The sequence below is a fragment of the Anomalospiza imberbis genome, unplaced genomic scaffold (assembly GCF_031753505.1).
Source record: "Anomalospiza imberbis isolate Cuckoo-Finch-1a 21T00152 unplaced genomic scaffold, ASM3175350v1 scaffold_146, whole genome shotgun sequence".
NCBI classification, from domain to species: domain Eukaryota; kingdom Metazoa; phylum Chordata; class Aves; order Passeriformes; family Viduidae; genus Anomalospiza; species Anomalospiza imberbis.
The window spans coordinates 111,637-127,972 of record NW_027099781.1 but is presented as its reverse complement, the minus strand read 5'-3'; the positions used below and the strand labels follow the sequence as shown (position 1 = coordinate 127,972).

General features: G+C 62.3%; 2 protein-coding genes across 2 annotated transcripts in view; both read left to right on the top strand.

Moving 5' to 3' along the window:
* Positions 1 to 16,336, top strand: part of OPA3 (outer mitochondrial membrane lipid metabolism regulator OPA3) — an 80,629-nt gene that overhangs the window by 33,476 nt on the left and 30,817 nt on the right. The window lies entirely within an intron of this gene.
* SUPT5H (SPT5 homolog, DSIF elongation factor subunit) lies at positions 2,417 to 16,059 on the top strand. The gene is given in 29 exon segments (XM_068178035.1): positions 2,417 to 2,532; positions 2,621 to 2,760; positions 2,852 to 2,917; positions 3,861 to 3,930; positions 4,628 to 4,696; positions 4,807 to 4,872; positions 5,252 to 5,282; positions 5,384 to 5,452; positions 5,881 to 6,132; positions 6,348 to 6,437; positions 7,006 to 7,076; positions 7,161 to 7,266; positions 8,245 to 8,338; positions 8,435 to 8,571; positions 8,662 to 8,817; positions 9,769 to 9,915; positions 10,343 to 10,489; positions 11,055 to 11,180; positions 11,261 to 11,345; positions 11,434 to 11,538; positions 11,630 to 11,732; positions 11,912 to 12,039; positions 12,601 to 12,706; positions 13,091 to 13,190; positions 13,192 to 13,250; positions 13,771 to 13,939; positions 14,541 to 14,744; positions 15,434 to 15,529; positions 15,879 to 16,059. Coding segments are annotated over 29 exon segments (3,237 nt in total). The 5' UTR covers positions 2,417 to 2,431; the 3' UTR covers positions 16,023 to 16,059.

Below are 16,336 nucleotides of genomic sequence, written 5' to 3'. Positions count from 1 at the left end.
CGTTGGATGTTTGGTAAATAAACCCGTGTTTTGTGACAGCGGCTCTTCGGCTGTTCCGTGCGTGAAGTCACGGGGGGCGTGGGGGGAGAGGAGCGTGGGAAACAGCCCGGGACGGGCGGGGATCCGCCGTGACGTCACGGCCGGCGCGGGTGAAGTCACGCCTAGCAAAAAAAAAAACCAAAAAAAAACCAAAAAACACCAAAAAGAACGCTCATTTTGGGCCTGTCTCGCCGCCGTCGTAGGCCGCGAAGTCTCGCGAGAGCGACGCGCGAGAGCGACACGGAGCGGACAGGAAAAGGGCGGGGTTTGCCGCCGGAAAAGGGCGTGGTTTGCCGCCGGAAAATGGCGTGGTTTGCCGCCGGAAAAGGGCGTGGTTTGCCGCCGGGAAAGGGCGGGGTTTGCCGCCGGAACGGGGCGTGGTTTGCCGCCGGAACCGGGCGTGGTTTGCCGCCGGGAAAGGGCGTGGTTTGCCGCCGGGAAAGGGCGTGGTCTGCCGCCGGGAAAGGGCGGGGTTTGCCGCCGGGAAAGGGCGTGGTTTGCCGCCGGGAAAGGGCGTGGTTTGCCGCCGGAGAGGGAGGGGTTTGCCGCCGTGAAAGGGCGTGGTTTGCCGCCGTGAAAGGGCGTGGTTTGCCGCCGAAACGGGGCGTGGTTTGCCGCCGGAAAAGGGCGGGTTTTACGCCGCGAAGAGCCCCCCTCCCGTGCCGGGATTTTGGGGGGCTCTGTGGGGTTTGGGGACCCCACCCCTCCCAAACGAGGGGGGGTCCTATCAGAGGGGAGCGGGGGGTGCCGCGTCGGAGGCCTGTCGCGCCGCCGTCGGAGGCCGCGAAGTCTCGCGAGAGCGACGCGCGAGAGCGACACGGAGCGGACAGGAAAAGGGCGTGGTTTGCCGCCGGGAATAGGCGGGGTTTGCCGCCGAAACGGGGCGTTGTTTGCCGCCGGAAAAGGGCGGGGTTTGCCGCCGGAACCAGGCGTGGTTTGCCGCCGGGAAAGGGCGGGGTTTGCCGCCGAAACGGGGGCGTGGTTTTCTGCCGGGGGAGTAGGCGTGGTTTGCCGCCGAAACGGGCGTGGTTTGCCGCCGGGAAAGGGCGTGGTTTGCCACCGAGAAAGGGCGTGGTTTGCCACCGAGAAAGGGCGTGGTTTGCCGCCGGGAAAGGGCGTGGTTTACCGCCGAAACGGGGCGTGGTTTGCCGCCGGGAAAGGGTGGGTTTTACGCCGCGAAGAGCCCCCCTCCCGTGCCGGGATTTTGGGGGGCTCTGTGGGGTTTGGGGACCCCACCCCTCCCAAACGAGGGGGGGTCCTAGCAGAGGGGAGCGGGGGGTGCCGCGTTTTGGGGGAAAACGTTGGATGTTTGGTAAATAAACCCGTGTTTTGTGACAGCGGCTCTTCGGCTGTTCCGTGCGTGAAGTCACGGGGGCGTGGGGGGAGAGGAGCGTGGGAAACAGCCCGGGACGGGCGGGGATCCGCCGTGACGTCACGGCCGGCGCGGGTGACGTCACGCCTAGGGAAAAAAATTTAAAAAACAAAAAAAAAAAAAAAAAAACACGCTCATTTTGGGCCTCTCGCGCCGCCGTCGGAGGCCGCGAAGTCTCGCGAGAGGAAGGGGGGCTAGTCTCGCGAGAGCGACGCGCGAGAGCGACACGGAGCGGCCGCGGTTCGGGACCGGCACCGGGAGAATCGCGACAGGGCCCGGGAGAATCGCGACAGGGCCGGCAGCGGGGCAGGCCGGGGCGGCACCGGGAGCCACCCAAGCGCCGGCGGAGCCAGGCCTGGAGCGGAGCCCGCGGTGAGGGAGGCGGCGGCGGCGGGAGCGCTCGGGACAGCACCGGATCCCTCAGAGCACCACGAGAGCCCTCAGGGCACCGCCAGATCCCTCAGAGCACCCCCGGATCCCTCAGGGCACCCTCACAGCTCCCAGAGCACCCCCGGATCCCTCAGGACACCCCCAGACCCCCCAGAGCACCCCCAGACTCCTCAGGACACCCCCAGAGCACCCCTGGGTCTCTCAGGGCGCCCCCAGACCCCTCAGAGCACCCCCAGATCCCCCAGAGCACCCTCAGACCATTCAGGGCACCCCCAGACTCCTCAGGACACCCCCAGAGCACCCCCGGGTCTCTCAGGGCGCCCCCAGACCCCTCAGAGCACCCACAGACCCCCCAGAGCACCCCCAGACCCCTCAGAGCACCCCCAGACCCCTCAGGGCACCCCCAGAGCACCCCCAGACCCCTCTGGGCACCCCCAGACTCCTCAGGGCACCCCCAGAGCACCCCCAGACCCCCCAGAGCACCCCCAGACCCCTCAGGGCACCCCCAGACCCCTCAGGGCACCCCTCAGGGCACCCCCAGCCCGCTCAGGGCACCCTCACAGCCCTGAGGACGCTCCTTCGCCCCTCAGGACCCCCAGACCCCCCCGGGCGCCCCCGAGCCCCGCGGCCATGTCGGACAGCGAGGACAGCAACTTCTCTGAGGACGAGAGTGAGCGCAGCAGCGACGAGGGCGACGACAACGACGTGAGGCCGAAGGCTCGGGGCTGGGGGTCCGGGGCGGGTTTTTTTGGGGGGGTCCCCTGACCCCCCTGCCCCCCCATCCCCCGCCAGGCCGAGGAGCAGCGCGGGGGGGGGCAGCGGGAAGGAGGAGGCGGAGGAGGAGGAGGAGGAGGAGGAGGAAGAGGAGGAGGAGTACGATGAGGAGGAGGAGGAGGAGGAAGACGACGATCGGCCGGCCAAGAAACCGCGGCACGGGGGGTTCATCCTGGACGAGGCCGGTGAGGGGCGGCTCTGGGGGGGTTTTTGGGGGGGGGTGTTTGGGGTCTCCCAGCCGCTGACCACCCCCCAACTCCCCCCGTGGCCCCCCAGATGTGGACGATGAGTACGAGGACGAAGATCAGTGGGAGGATGGGGCTGAGGACATCCTGGAGAAAGGTGAGGCCTGGGGGGGCTCTCCCCAGCCAGGGGGGCTGCGGGGAGGAGGGGGGCAAGCCCTGGGTGGGGGCTCCCTGCTCCCCCCGCCAAAATCCCCAAAACTGCCTTTACCTTCCCCAAAAACCCCTTCCCCTCCCTCAAAACCCCCTTTTCCCCAAACCCCCTTTTCCCCAAACCCTCTTTTCCACAAGCCCCCTTTTCCCTAAATCCTCTTTTTCCCCAAACCCCCTTTTCCCCAAACCCCCTTTTCCCTAAATCCTCTTTTCCGTAAATCCCCTTTTCCCCCCCAATCCCCTTTACCCTAAATCCCGTTTTTCCCCCCCAAATTGCCTTTTCCCCCAATCCCCTTTTCCCCCCAAAATCCCCCTTTCCCCCCCAGATCCCCCTTTCCCTAAATACCCTTTTTTCCCCTGAATCCCATTTTTCCCCCAAACCCCCTTTTCCCCAAATCCCCTTCCCCCCCCAATCCCTTTTTCCCTAAATCCCATTTTTTCCCCCCAAACCCCCTTCCCCCCCCAAATCCCCTTTCTCCCCCAATCCCCTTTTCCCCAAATCCCCTTTTCCCCAAATCCCCTTTCCCCCCCCAAACCCCCTTTTCCCCAAATCCCTTTTTCCCCCCCAGATCCCCTCTCCCTGTCCCTTTTCCCGGGCGGGGGTCCCTGATCACCCCTCCCCCACATCCCCCCCTCCATCTCATCCGCTCTCGCCTGGGGCTTTTCCGTTGCTTTTTTTTTTTTTTTTCCCCCAAAACCCCCGTTTTTCCCCCACTCCCCGGTTTTGCTGTTGATTTGCTTCATCCTCCACCGTCACCTTCTCCCCGGGGCAGAGGAGATCGAAGGTAAGAGCCCCCCTCCCCCAATCCCGGGGGTCCCCGGAGCTCCGGCCCCCCCATCCCAGATCCCAAATCCCCGTCCCCACCTTCCTCTTCCCTCCTCTTCTTCAGCCTCCAACATCGACAACGTGGTGCTGGACGAGGATCGCTCGGGGGCGCGGCGGCTCCAGAACCTCTGGAGGTGACCCCGGCTCCCCCTCGTGTCCCTCTGTGTCACCCCTGCCTCATTTTCCCCTGTTTTCCCCCATTTTCCCCTCTTTCCCCCGCATGTCCCCCTCTTTTCCCACCCATTTTCCCCTCTTTTCCCCCATTTCCCCTGTTTTCCCCCATTTTCCCCTGTTTTCCCCCCATTTTCCCCTCTTTCCCTCCATTTTCCCCTCTTCTCCCACACATTTTCCCCTGTTTTCCCCTGTTTTCCCCCATTTTCCCTGATTTTTTGCCATTTTCCCTTAATTTTCCCCCATTTTCTCCTTGTTTTTTCTTAATATTCTCGGTTTTTCTTCATTTCCTTTTTTCTTTCTTTTATTTTTTCCCTTTCCTTTCTTATTTTTTATTTGTCCCTGATTTTACCATTTTTTCTTTGCTTTCCTCTATCTTTGCCTCATTTCCCCTCGCTTTTCCCTCATTTCCACCCATTTCCCCCATTTTCCCCCTTTTTCCCCCGCGTTTTTCCAGTTTTCCCCCATTTCCCCATTTCTTCCCATTTCCCCATTTCCCCCGTTTTTTCCCCATCCCCCCAGTTTTTCCCTTTTCCCACTAATTTCACCCCATTTCCCCCCTTCCCCCCCCCCGTTTTTCCTATTTTTCCTCCGTTTCTCCCATTCCCCCCCCCCGGTTTTTCCCCGTTTTCTGCTGATTTCACCCCGTTTTCCCGGCAGGGACCAGCGGGAGGAGGAGCTGGGCGAGTACTACATGAAGAAATACGCCAAGTCCTCGGTGGGGGAGACGTGAGTGACCACTGGGTGACCACTGGGTGACCCCTCCCCTCTGCCACCGTCCCTGGCCACGCCCACCCCAAAACCCCCCTGATTTTGGGGCGTTTTCCCCTTTTTCCCAGAGTTTACGGCGGCTCCGACGAGCTCTCGGACGACATCACCCAGCAGCAGCTGCTGCCCGGCGTCAAGTCAGTTTTGGGGGGAAAAGCGGGGGATTTGGGTCAGGATTCCCGGGAATGAGAAAATGAGAATTGGGGTGAAAAAGGGGGGATTTGGGTCAGAATTCCAGGGAATGAGAACTGGGGTGAAAAACGGGGGATTTGGGTCAGGATTCCCAGGAATGAGAAAATGAGAATTGGGGTAAAAAAGGGGGGATTAGGGTCAGAATTCCCGGGAAGGAGAACTGGGGTAAAAAGGGGGGGATTTGGGTCAGGATTTCTGGGAACAAGAACTCATCTGGAGTAAAAAACAGGGGATTTGGGTCAGAATTTCCGGGAATGAAAATTGGGGTGAAAAAGGGCAGATTTGGGTCGGTCCCCCCTTTTAACGCGGTTCCGTCCCTCGCAGGGACCCCAACCTCTGGACGGTCAAGTGCAAGGTGGGTCTTGGGGAGCCCCAAAAGCCCCGGGTTTTCACCCAAAAGCCCCCGGGGGCCCAAAGGCTCCTGGAGTTGCCCAAATCCGGCTGTTCTGTGCCCAGATCGGGGAGGAGCGCGCCACGGCCATCGCCCTCATGCGCAAGTTCATCGCCTACCAGTACACGGAGACTGTGAGCACTGGGGGGGACTGGGAGGGACTGGGGGGGGACTGGGGGGCACTGGGAGGGACTGGGGGGCACTGGGGGGGACTGGGAGGGATTGGGGGGCACTGGGGGGGACTGGGAGGCACTGGAGGGCACTGGGAGGGACTGGGGGACACTGGGGGGACACTGGGAGGGACTGGGGGGACACTGGGGGGGACTGGGGGGCACTGGGAGGGACTGGGAGGATCTGGGGGACACTGGGAGGGACTGAGGAAACACCTGTGCATGGGAACACACCTGTACATGGGAACACACCTGTGCAGGGGGGTCACACCTGTACATGGGAACACACCTGTGCAGGGGGGTCACACCTGTAAATGGGGCTGTACTGGGCTGTCCCGGGTGCCACCCAGGTGCCACCCAGGTGTCACCCAGGTGTCCCCCCGTGTCCCCAGCCGCTGCAGATCAAGTCGGTGGTGGCCCCGGAGCACGTGCGCGGTTACCTGTACGTCGAGGCCTACAAGCAGACGCACGTCAAGCAGGCCATCGAGGGCGTGGGCAACCTGCGCCTGGGCTACTGGAACCAGCAGATGGTGCCCATCAAGGAGATGACCGACGTGCTCAAGGTGGTCAAGGAGGTCACCAACCTCAAGCCCAAGGCCTGGGTGCGCCTCAAGAGGGGCATCTACAAGGACGACATCGCCCAGGTGAGGGGGGACGCAGCTGGGGGACACCGGGGGGGCAAGGGGACGCACCTGGGGGACACCTGAGAGGAAGGGGACGCACCTGGGGGGGAGGGGACACACCTGGGGGGGGAGGGGACACACCTGGGGGGGGAAGGGACACACCTGGGGGACCCCCGAAGGTGGGGGCCGCCCCCCGGGCGGCCCGGGGCTCACCCGCGGCCTGGCCGTGCGCGCAGGTGGATTACGTGGAGCCCAGCCAGAACCAGATCTCCCTCAAGATGATCCCCAGGATCGACTTCGACCGGATCAAAGCCCGGATGAGCCTGGTGAGGAGTGGGGGGAGGGGCAGATCCACCAGGGGGGCCGGCGAGGGGATCCCTGGGGCAGGTGGAGCCCCCGAGCGGATCCCGGGTCAGGGGATCGCCTGGGCAGATCCCTGGGGCGGGTGGATCCCAGAGCACCAAGGAGATGCCTTGGGCAGATCCCCGAGCAGATCCAGGGTCAGTGGATCCCAGAGTAGATCCCAGCTCAGTGGATCCCTGGCAGATCCCAGATCAGATCCTGGCTCTGTGGATCCCCAGGCAGACCCTGGCTCGGTGGATCCCTGGTGGATCCCTGGCGGATCCCGGCTCAGTGGATCCCTGGGCAGATCCCTGGGCATGTCCTGGCTCTGTAGATCCCTGGCGGATCCCTGAGCGGATCTCAGCTTGGTGGATCCCTGGCAGATCCCTGAGCAGATCCCAGCTCGGTGGATCCCGGCTTGGTGGGTCCCTGAACAGATACCGGCTTGGTGGATCCCTGGCAGATCCCCGGGCAGATCCTGGCTCGGTGGATCCCTGGCGGATCCCGGCTCGGTGGATCCCTGAGCGGATCCCCTGTGGCGCCCCCATGCAGAAGGACTGGTTCGCCAAACGCAAGAAGTTCAAGCGGCCGCCGCAGCGCCTCTTCGACGCCGAGAAGATCCGGTAGGGCCCGATCCGCTCCCGAGGGATCCCTCGGGATCCGCCGGGCCCCGGCGCGGCCCCGGGTGACCCCGAGTGACCCCGCAGCTCCCTGGGCGGGGACGTGGCCTCCGACGGCGACTTCCTGATCTTCGAGGGCAACCGCTACAGCCGCAAGGGCTTCCTGTTCAAGAGCTTCGCCATGTCGGCCGTGGTGAGCCCCGGACCCGCCCGAAACGTGCCTGTTCTGTCCGAAATCGGCTTCTCCCTGCCCAAAATCTGCATTTTCTGGCCCAAAATCCACCTCTTCCAGCCCGAAACGTGCCTGTTCTGTCTGAAATCGGCTTCTCCCTGCCCAAAATCGGCTTCTCCCTGCCCAAAATCTGCATTTTCTGGCCCAAAACACGCCTCTTCTGGCACAAAACCCTCCCCTTCTGGCCCAAAATCTGCCTGTTCTGTCCAAAATCCACGTTTTCCAGCCCAAAATGTGCCTGTTTTGTCCAAAATCTGCCTGTTCTGTCTGAAATCCACCTCTTCAGGCCCAAAATTCTTGCATTCCAACACAAATCCACTTGTTTGAACCTAAAACTCTCCTTTTCTACCCAAAATTACCGGCTTTCAACCTGGAATCTTTTTGAAAGCTCAAATCTGCTTCTTTCAGCCCCAGATCCACGTGTTTGAACCAAAACCCACCTGCTTGAACCCAAACCAGCTTCTTTGAACCCAAAATCCACCTGTTTGTGCCAAAAATCCACCTGTTTGAACCCAAAACCCACCTGTTTGAACCCAAAACCCACCTTTTTGAACCCAAAATCCACCTGTTTATACCCAAAATCCACCTGTTTGTACCTAAACCAGCTTCTTTGAACCCAAAATTCACCTGTTTGAACCCAAAATCCACGTGTTTGCACCCAAAATCCACCTGTTTGAACCCAAAATCCACCTGCTTGAACCCAAAATCCACCTGTTTGCACCCAAAACCCACCTGTTTGCACCCAAAATCCACCTGTTTGAACCCAAAACCCCCCTGTCAGAGCCCAAAATCCACTTCTTTGAACCCAAAATCCACCTGTCAGAGCCCAAAACCCACCTGTTTGCACCCCAAAATCCACAAATTTGAGCCTTAACCTCCCCCTGGCCCGGCCCCAGACCCGATTTTGCCCAAAACCGTGGCATTTTGCCCCAAACCCAGATCACGGAGGGCGTCAAGCCCACCTTATCCGAGCTGGAGAAGTTCGAGGACCAACCCGAGGGCATCGACCTGGAGGTGGTGACCGAGAGCACAGGTACAGGCTTCTCCGACCCCGTCCCAAAATGCCCGAATCGCCCCGAATCCCCCCAGAATGCCCGAATCGCCCCGAATCCCCCCAAAAATCCCACAGGGAAAGAGCGGGAGCACAACTTCCAGCCGGGGGACAACGTGGAGGTGTGCGAGGGCGAGCTCATCAACCTGCAGGGCAAAATCCTCAGCGTGGACGGCAACAAGATCACCATCATGCCCAAGCACGAGGACCTCAAGGTCTGGGAGGCCCAAAGGGACCCGTTTTGGGGTGGTTTTTGGGGCAGAAAAGCGGGAATTTGGGTTTTTTTTGGGTTTTTTTACCCCCAGGATATGCTGGAGTTCCCGGCGCAGGAGTTGAGGAAGTACTTCAGGATGGGCGACCACGTGAAGGTGATCGCCGGGCGCTTCGAGGGCGACACGGGGCTCATCGTCAGGGTGGAGGAAAACTTCGTGATCCTGTTCTCAGACCTGACCATGCACGAGGTGAGAACGGGGCAAAAAACGGCAAAAACGGGAAAAAACAGTGAAAAACGGGGAAAAATGGGGAGAAAATAGGGGAGGAATAGCATTAAAGTGGGATAAAAGTGGGGGAAATGGAGGGAGAGGAGAACTTTGTGATCCTGTTCTCGGACCTGACCATGCACGAGGTGAGAACGGGGTGAAAAACGGCAAAAACGGGAAATAACGATGAGAAACAGGAAAAAAACAGTGAAGAGCGGGGAAAAAATGGGGAAAATGGGATAAAAATGGGGGAAACGGAGGGAGAGGAGAACTTTCTGATCCTGTTCTTGGACCTGACCATACATGGGGTGAGCACAGGGCGGAAAATGGGGGAAATTGGTGAAAAACGCAAAAAAACAGTGAAAAATGGGGAGAAAACGGGGAAATGGGGGGGAAATGGCAAAAAAATGGGGCAAAATGGGATAAAATTAGGGGAAATGGAGGGGGGAGGAGAACTTTGTCATCCTGTTCTCAGACCTGACCATGCACGAGGTGAGAACGGGGTGAAAAACAGGAAAAAAACTGTGAAACATGGGGAAAATGGCATAAAAATGGGGTAAAACAGGATAAAATTAGGGGAAATGGAGGGGGGAGGAGAACTTCATCGTCCTGTTCTTGGAGCTGACCATGCACAAGGTGAAAAACGGGGAAAAAGTAGGGAAAATGGGGAAAAACCTGAGAGGAAATGGGAAAAAAACCCAGGAAATGCACAGGAAAAATGGGGAGGAATGGGAAAACCAATGGAAATCAGGAAAAACTTGGGAAAGACGTAGGAAAAGCCTGTGGAAAAACCGAGAAAAACAGCAAAAAAGTTGGGAAAATCGGGGGAAGCCCCAGGGAAGAGCCGTGAGGAGCGGGGGCCGAGGGTTTGGGGTGAAAGCAGGCGGTTTTGGCGCCGTCCCAGCGCGGTTTTCTCCCCGTTTCCTGCCGCAGCTGAAGGTGCTGCCCCGGGATCTGCAGCTCTGCTCCGAGACGGCCTCGGGCGTGGACGTGGGGGGCCAGCATGAGTGGGGGGAGCTGGTGCAGCTGGACCCCCAAACCGTGGGGGTCATCGTGCGCCTGGAGCGGGAAACCTTCCAGGTGAGACCCCCCCGAAAATCCCCCCCCGAAATCCGCCAAAAAACCTCCCGGAATCCCCCCCAAAACCCCACCCAAGTGCCACACAAGCCCCCCAGAAATCCCTCCCAGGTGCCCCCCCAAATCCTGGGGGAGCCTGCAGGGGCACCCCAACCCCAAATCCGCCTCCAGGTGTGTCCCAGGTGTGTCCTAGGTGTGTCCCGGGTGATCCCAGGTGCTCCCAGGTGTGTCCCAGGTGCTCCCAGGTGTGTCCCAGGCAGTCCCAGGTGATCCCAGGTGTGCCCCAGTTGTATCCCAGGTGACCCAGGTGTGCCCCAGGTGACCCAGATGTGCCCCAGGTGTGTCCCAGGTGATCCCAGGTGTGTCCCAGGCAGTCCCAGGTGATCCCAGGTGCCCCAGGTGTGCCCCAGGTGACCCAGGTGTGCCGCAGGTGCTGAACATGTACGGCAAGGTGGTGACGGTGCGGCACCAGGCCGTCACCAGGAAGAAGGACAATCGCTTCGCCGTGGCGCTGGACTCGGAGCAGAACAACATCCACGTCAAGGACATCGTCAAAGTCATCGACGGCCCGCACTCCGTGGGTCTGGGCGCGGCCCCGAGGCCGTCTGGGGCATTTGAGGGGTGCTGGGGGCATTTGAGGGGTGTTTTGGGGCGTCCTCAAGGTGTTTTGGGATGTCATCGGGGTGTTTTGGGGCATCCTCGGGGTGTTTTGGGGCATTTGTGGGGTGTTTGGGGCATTTGAGGGGTGTTGGGGGCATTTTTGGGGTGTTTGGGGCATTTGAGGGGTGTTTGTGGCATTTTTGGGGTGTTTTGGGGGATATTGGGGTGTTTGGGGCATTTGTGGGGTGTTTGTGATATTTGTGGGGTGTTTTGGGGGATATTGGGGTGTTTGGGGCATTTGAGGGGTGTTTGGGGCATTTGTGGGGTGTTTTGGGGGATATTGGGGTGTTTTGGGGGATATTGGGGTGTTTTGGGGAGTTTTTGGGGGGTTTCACCTGGGAATTTGGGGGTTCTCACCCAGGAGTTTCGGGGGATCTCACCCAGGAATTTGGATGGTCTCACCCGGGAATTTGGGAGGGGTCTCACCCGGGAATTTGGGGGGGGGGGCGGGTCTCACCCCTTTCCCCCCACCACCCCACAAGGGCCGCGAGGGCGAGATCCGCCACCTGTTCCGCGGCTTCGCCTTCCTGCACTGCAAGAAGCTGGTGGAGAACGGGGGCATGTTCGTCTGCAAGACGCGGCACCTGGTGCTGGCCGGGGGCTCCAAGGTCGGCGCCGCCCCCAGACCCCGCGGCTTTGCCCGTTTCCCCCGTTCTTCCCCCCGATTCCGAGCCCTCCCTCCCCGCAGCCCCGCGACGTCACCAACTTCGCCATGTGCGGCTTCACGCCCATGTCGCCCCGCATCAGCAGCCCCATGCACCCCAGCGGGGCCGGTGAGTGCCTCTGAGGGGGTCCCGGGGGGGATGGGGGGCTCGGGGACCCTCGGGGACCCCGCTGACCCCTCCCCGGGCGCCCCCCCAGGGCAGCGGGGCGGCTTTGGGGCCGGGGGGCTGAGCCGGGGCCGCGGCCGGCGCGACAACGACCTCATCGGGCAGACGGTGCGCATCTCCCAGGGGCCCTACAAAGGTGGGTGCCGCCCTGGGGACCCCCCTCCCCGACCCCCAGGAACCCCCTCGGGGGGCTCCCCAAACCCCTCTGACCCACCCCACACACCCAGGTTACATCGGGGTGGTCAAGGACGCCACGGAGTCGACGGCGCGCGTGGAGCTGCACTCGACGTGCCAGACCATCTCGGTGGACAGGCAGCGACTGACCACCGTGTGAGTGGGGAGGGGGACACCCCCCGGGCAGGGGGACGGGCGTGGAGCCCCCCCAGGACCCGCTGAGGGGGTCACTGACACCCCCAGAGGGTCCTGGAGCCCCTCCCCGCCGGGTCCACGGTTCCCGGTGGGGCGGGGGTCCCTGTCCCCTCTGACCCCCCCACCCCGTGTCCCCACAGGGGGTCCCGGCGCCCCGGGGGTCTCACCTCGGCCTACGGGAGGACCCCCATGTACGGCTCGCAGACCCCCATGTACGGCTCGGGGTCCCGCACCCCCATGTACGGCTCGCAGACCCCGCTGCACGACGGTGAGCAGGGGCGCCCGGGGACATCTGGGGACATTTCGGGGAGATTTGGGGACATTCTGGGACATCTGGGGACATTTTGGGGAGATTTGGGGACATTCTGGGACATTTGGGGACATCTGGGGACATTTTGGGGACATCTGGGGATATTTTGAGGTCATTTTGGGGACATTCTGGGACATCTGGGGACATTTTGGGGTCATTTTGGGGATATCTGGAACATTTCTGGGGACATTTTGGGGATCATCTTGGGGAAATTTGGGGACATCTGGGGACATTTTGAGGTCATTTTGGGGAGATTTGGGGACGTTCTGGGGACATCTGGGGACATTTTGGGGGTATTTGAAACAATTCTGGGGACATTTTGGGGAGATTTGGGGACATTTCGGGGATATTTGGGACAAATCTGGGGACATTTGGGACAATTCTGGGGATATTTTGGGGACATTTGGGGACAGTCACGGGTGGCGAGTGGGGGGCTCTGGGGACAGTTCCAGGGTCGGGGGGCTCGCTGGGGGGCGGGGGGGGGGGTGACAGCGTTTTTGGGGCGTCCCCCCCCCCCAGGAAGCCGCACCCCCCACTACGGCTCGCAGACCCCCCTGCACGACGGGAGCAGGACCCCGGCCCAGAGCGGGGCCTGGGACCCCAACAACCCCAACACGCCCTCGAGGTGAGACCCCCTACCCAAAAACAGCCCCCTCCCTGAAACAGCCCCCTCCCCAAAAACAGCCCCCCTTTGGGGTGTCCCCCTCCCCAAAAACAGCCCTCTCCCTGAAACAGCCCCGTCCCCAAAACAGCCCCCTCCCCCAAAACAGTCCCCTCCCCGAAACAGCCCCCTCCCCAAAACAGCCCCCCTTTGGGGTGTCCCCCCTACCCAAAAACAGCCCCCTCCCCAAAAACAGCCCCTTTGGGGTGTCCCTCCCCCGAAACCCCTTTGGGGTCCCCCTCCCCGCACCGCCCCCAATCCAGGGGTCTCCGGGGGTCCCTCCCTCCCTCTCTCTCAGGGGGAGGTTCCCATTTTTGGGGACCCCCTCCCCGAATTCCCCCCCCCCAGGGCGGACGAGGACTTCGAGTACGGCTTTGAGGACGAGCCCACGCCGTCACCCCAGGGCTACGGGGGCACCCCGAACCCCCAGACCCCCGGGTACCCCGACCCCCGCGTCCCCCCAAGTCAGCCAGCCCTACAACCCCCAGACCCCCGGCACGCCCGCCATGTGAGTGGGGACCCCGAAATTCCCCCAAAATCCAGGGGAGGGACCCCGGAATCTACAGGGTTGGGATATGGGGAGGGGGGACCCCGAAATCCCCCCAAAATCCGGGGCGGGGGCACCCCGAGATCTGCGGGGTTGGGATATGGGGAGGGTGGAGCTGGGGGCAAGGGAGTAAATGGTCCCGGGGACCCCAAAATGGGGCCTTGGGGGGTGGGGGACCCCAGAACGGGGCCTTGGAGCTGCTCGTGGAGTTTGTGGGGTGGGGGACCCCAAAAATGTGCCCTGAAAGGAGACGGGGTGGGGGGAGCGGCTCCTGGGGGCCCTCCCAGGTGTGACCCCCCCAGGTGTGACCCCCCCCCAGGTGTGACCCCCAGGGTGTGACCCCACCCCAGGTGTGCCCCCCCCAGGTGTGACCCCCCCCTCCAGGTGTGACCCCCCCCCAAGGTGTGACCCCCCCCCCAGGTGTGACCCCCCCCCAAGGTGTGACCCCCCCCAGGGGTGTGACCCCCTCACCTGCCCGCAGGTACAACACGGAGCAGTTCTCGCCCTACGCCGTCCCCTCCCCCCAGGGCTCCTACCAGCCCAGCCCCTCCCCCCAGAGCTACCACCAGGTGGCCCCGAGCCCCGTGGGCTACCAGAACACGCACTCGCCGGCCAGCTACCACCCCACGCCCTCCCCCATGGCCTACCAGGTACCCCCAAACCCCCCCCGGCACCCCCAAACCCCCCCCCGGCACCCCCACATCCCCCCCCAAAACCCCACAACCCCCTCCAAAACCCCCTGGGCTACCAGGTGACCCCTCGGTGGCCACCTGGCCCCTTGTCTCCGGGGTACCTGAGCAGCAGCTGTGGCTCATCAGGTACCCCAAAACTCGCCCGGGGTCCCTGCAACCCCCCCCAAGAAAACCCCCCCAGGGTTGTGCAAATCCACAGGAGAGCCCCCCAAAGGCCTTGTAGCCCCCCCAAACCTCCCTGTAGCCCCCGTAAAGCCCCTTGTAGCCCCCCTAAAGCCCCTTGTAGCCCACTTAGACCCTCTGATAGCCGCCACTTCCCCCTTGTAGCCCCCCCAAACCTCTTTATAGCCCCTCTAAAACCCCCTTTGTAACCCTAAAATCCCCTTGGAGCCCCCCAAACCCCTTTATAGCCCCCCAAACCCCTTTATAGCCCCCCAAACCCCCTTATAACCCCCCCAAATCCCTTAATAACCCCCTTGTAGCCCCCCCAAACCCCTACATACCCCCCCCCCCAAGCCCCCTGCCCTCCCCCCTGACGCTGTCCCCCGTTGCCCCCCAGGCCAGCCCCAGCCCCAGCCCGGTGGGCTACAGCCCCATGACCCCCGGGGCGCCGTCGCCGGGCGGCTACAACCCCCACACGCCGGGCTCGGGCATCGAGGCCAGCGCGGGCGACTGGGTGACCACGGACATCCAGGTGAAGGTCCGGGACTCGTACCTGGACAGCGCGGCCGTGGGGCAGACCGGCGTCATCCGCAGCGTCACGGTACCGGGGGGCACGGGCAGGGGGCTTGGGGGGGGTTGGGAGGGGTTTGGGGAGGGCTTTGGGGGGGGGATTTGGGGGTCTGAGGGGGTTTGGGGGGTGTTTGGGGGGTTTGGGGAGGGCTTTGAGGGGGTTTGGTAGGGGTTTGGGGAGGGGATTTGGGGGGTCTGATGGGGTTTGGGGGGTTTGGGGAGGGCTTTAAGGGGTTTTGGGGGGTTTGAGAGGGGGTTTGGGGGGTCTGAGGGGGTTTTGGGGGGGTTTGGGGAGGGCTTTGAGGGGGTTTGGGAGGGGTTCATAGGGGGTTTGGGGGGTCTGAGGGGGTTCACAGGGGGTTTGGGGGGATTTGGGAGGGGTTTGGGGCGTCTGAGGAGGTTTTGGGAGGGGGTTTGGGGGGTCTGAGGGGGTTCACAGGGGGGTTGGGGGGATTTGGGAAGGGTTTGGGGGGATTTGGGGGGAGTTTGGAGGCTCTGAGGGGGTTTGGGAGTGGGTTTGGGGAGATTTTTGGGGAAATTTGGTGAGATTTTGGGGGGGGGGATTTGGGGAGATTTTTGGGGGGGATTGGGTGAGGATTCTGAGGGAGTTTGGTGAGGTTTTTGTTAGGGGGTTGGGGAGGTTTCTGGGGGGATTTGGGGAGATTTTGGGGAGGTTTTTGGGGGGGTTTGGGGGCGCTCCGGCTGAGCCCCGGCCCCCAGGGCGGGATGTGCTCGGTGTACCTGAAGGACAGCGAGAAGGTGGTCAGCGTGTCCAGCGAGCACCTGGAGCCCGTCACGCCCACCAAGAGCAACAAGGTGGGACCCCAAAACTCACCTGGGACCCCAAAACTCACCTGGGGACCCCCTGAACACACCTGGGACCCCAAAACTCACCTGGGACCCCAAAACTCACCTGGGGACCCCAAAACTCACCTGGGATTCCCCTGAACACACCTGGGACCCCAAAACACACCTGGGACCTCCAAAACCCCTCGGTTTCCCCCCAAATAGACCTGCGACCTCCCCCTGAACACACCTGGGACCCCCAGAACCCCTCTGGAGATCCCCCAGATTCCCTCTGCGCACCCTCAAACCCCTCTGGGACCCCCCCAAACCCCCCTCTGGGACCAGCCAGGACCCCCCCCGACCCCCCGTGCCCCCCCAGGTGAAGGTGATCCTGGGCGAGGACCGCGAGGCCACCGGGATCCTGCTGAGCATCGACGGCGAGGACGGCATCGTGCGCATGGACCTGGAGGAGCAGCTCAAGATCCTCAACCTGCGCTTCCTGGGGAAGCTGCTCGAGGCCTGAGCCCCCTGCCCGGGCCCCCGCCCCATTTCCCCCTTCCCGTCCCACTTCTGCTCTTTTCTGCCCCATTCTGCCCCATTTCTGCCCCACTTCTGCTCTTTTCTGCCCCATTCTGCCCCATTTCTGCCCCACTTCTGCTCTTTTCTGCCCCATTCTGCCCCATTTCTGCCCCACTTCTGCTCTTTTCTGCCTCATTCTGCCCCATTTCTGCCCCACTTCTGCTCTTTTCTGCCCCATTCTGCCTCATTTCTGCCCCACTTCTGCTCTTTTCTGCCCCATTTCCCCCTTCCTGCCCCCTTCCTGCCTCATTTCTGCCC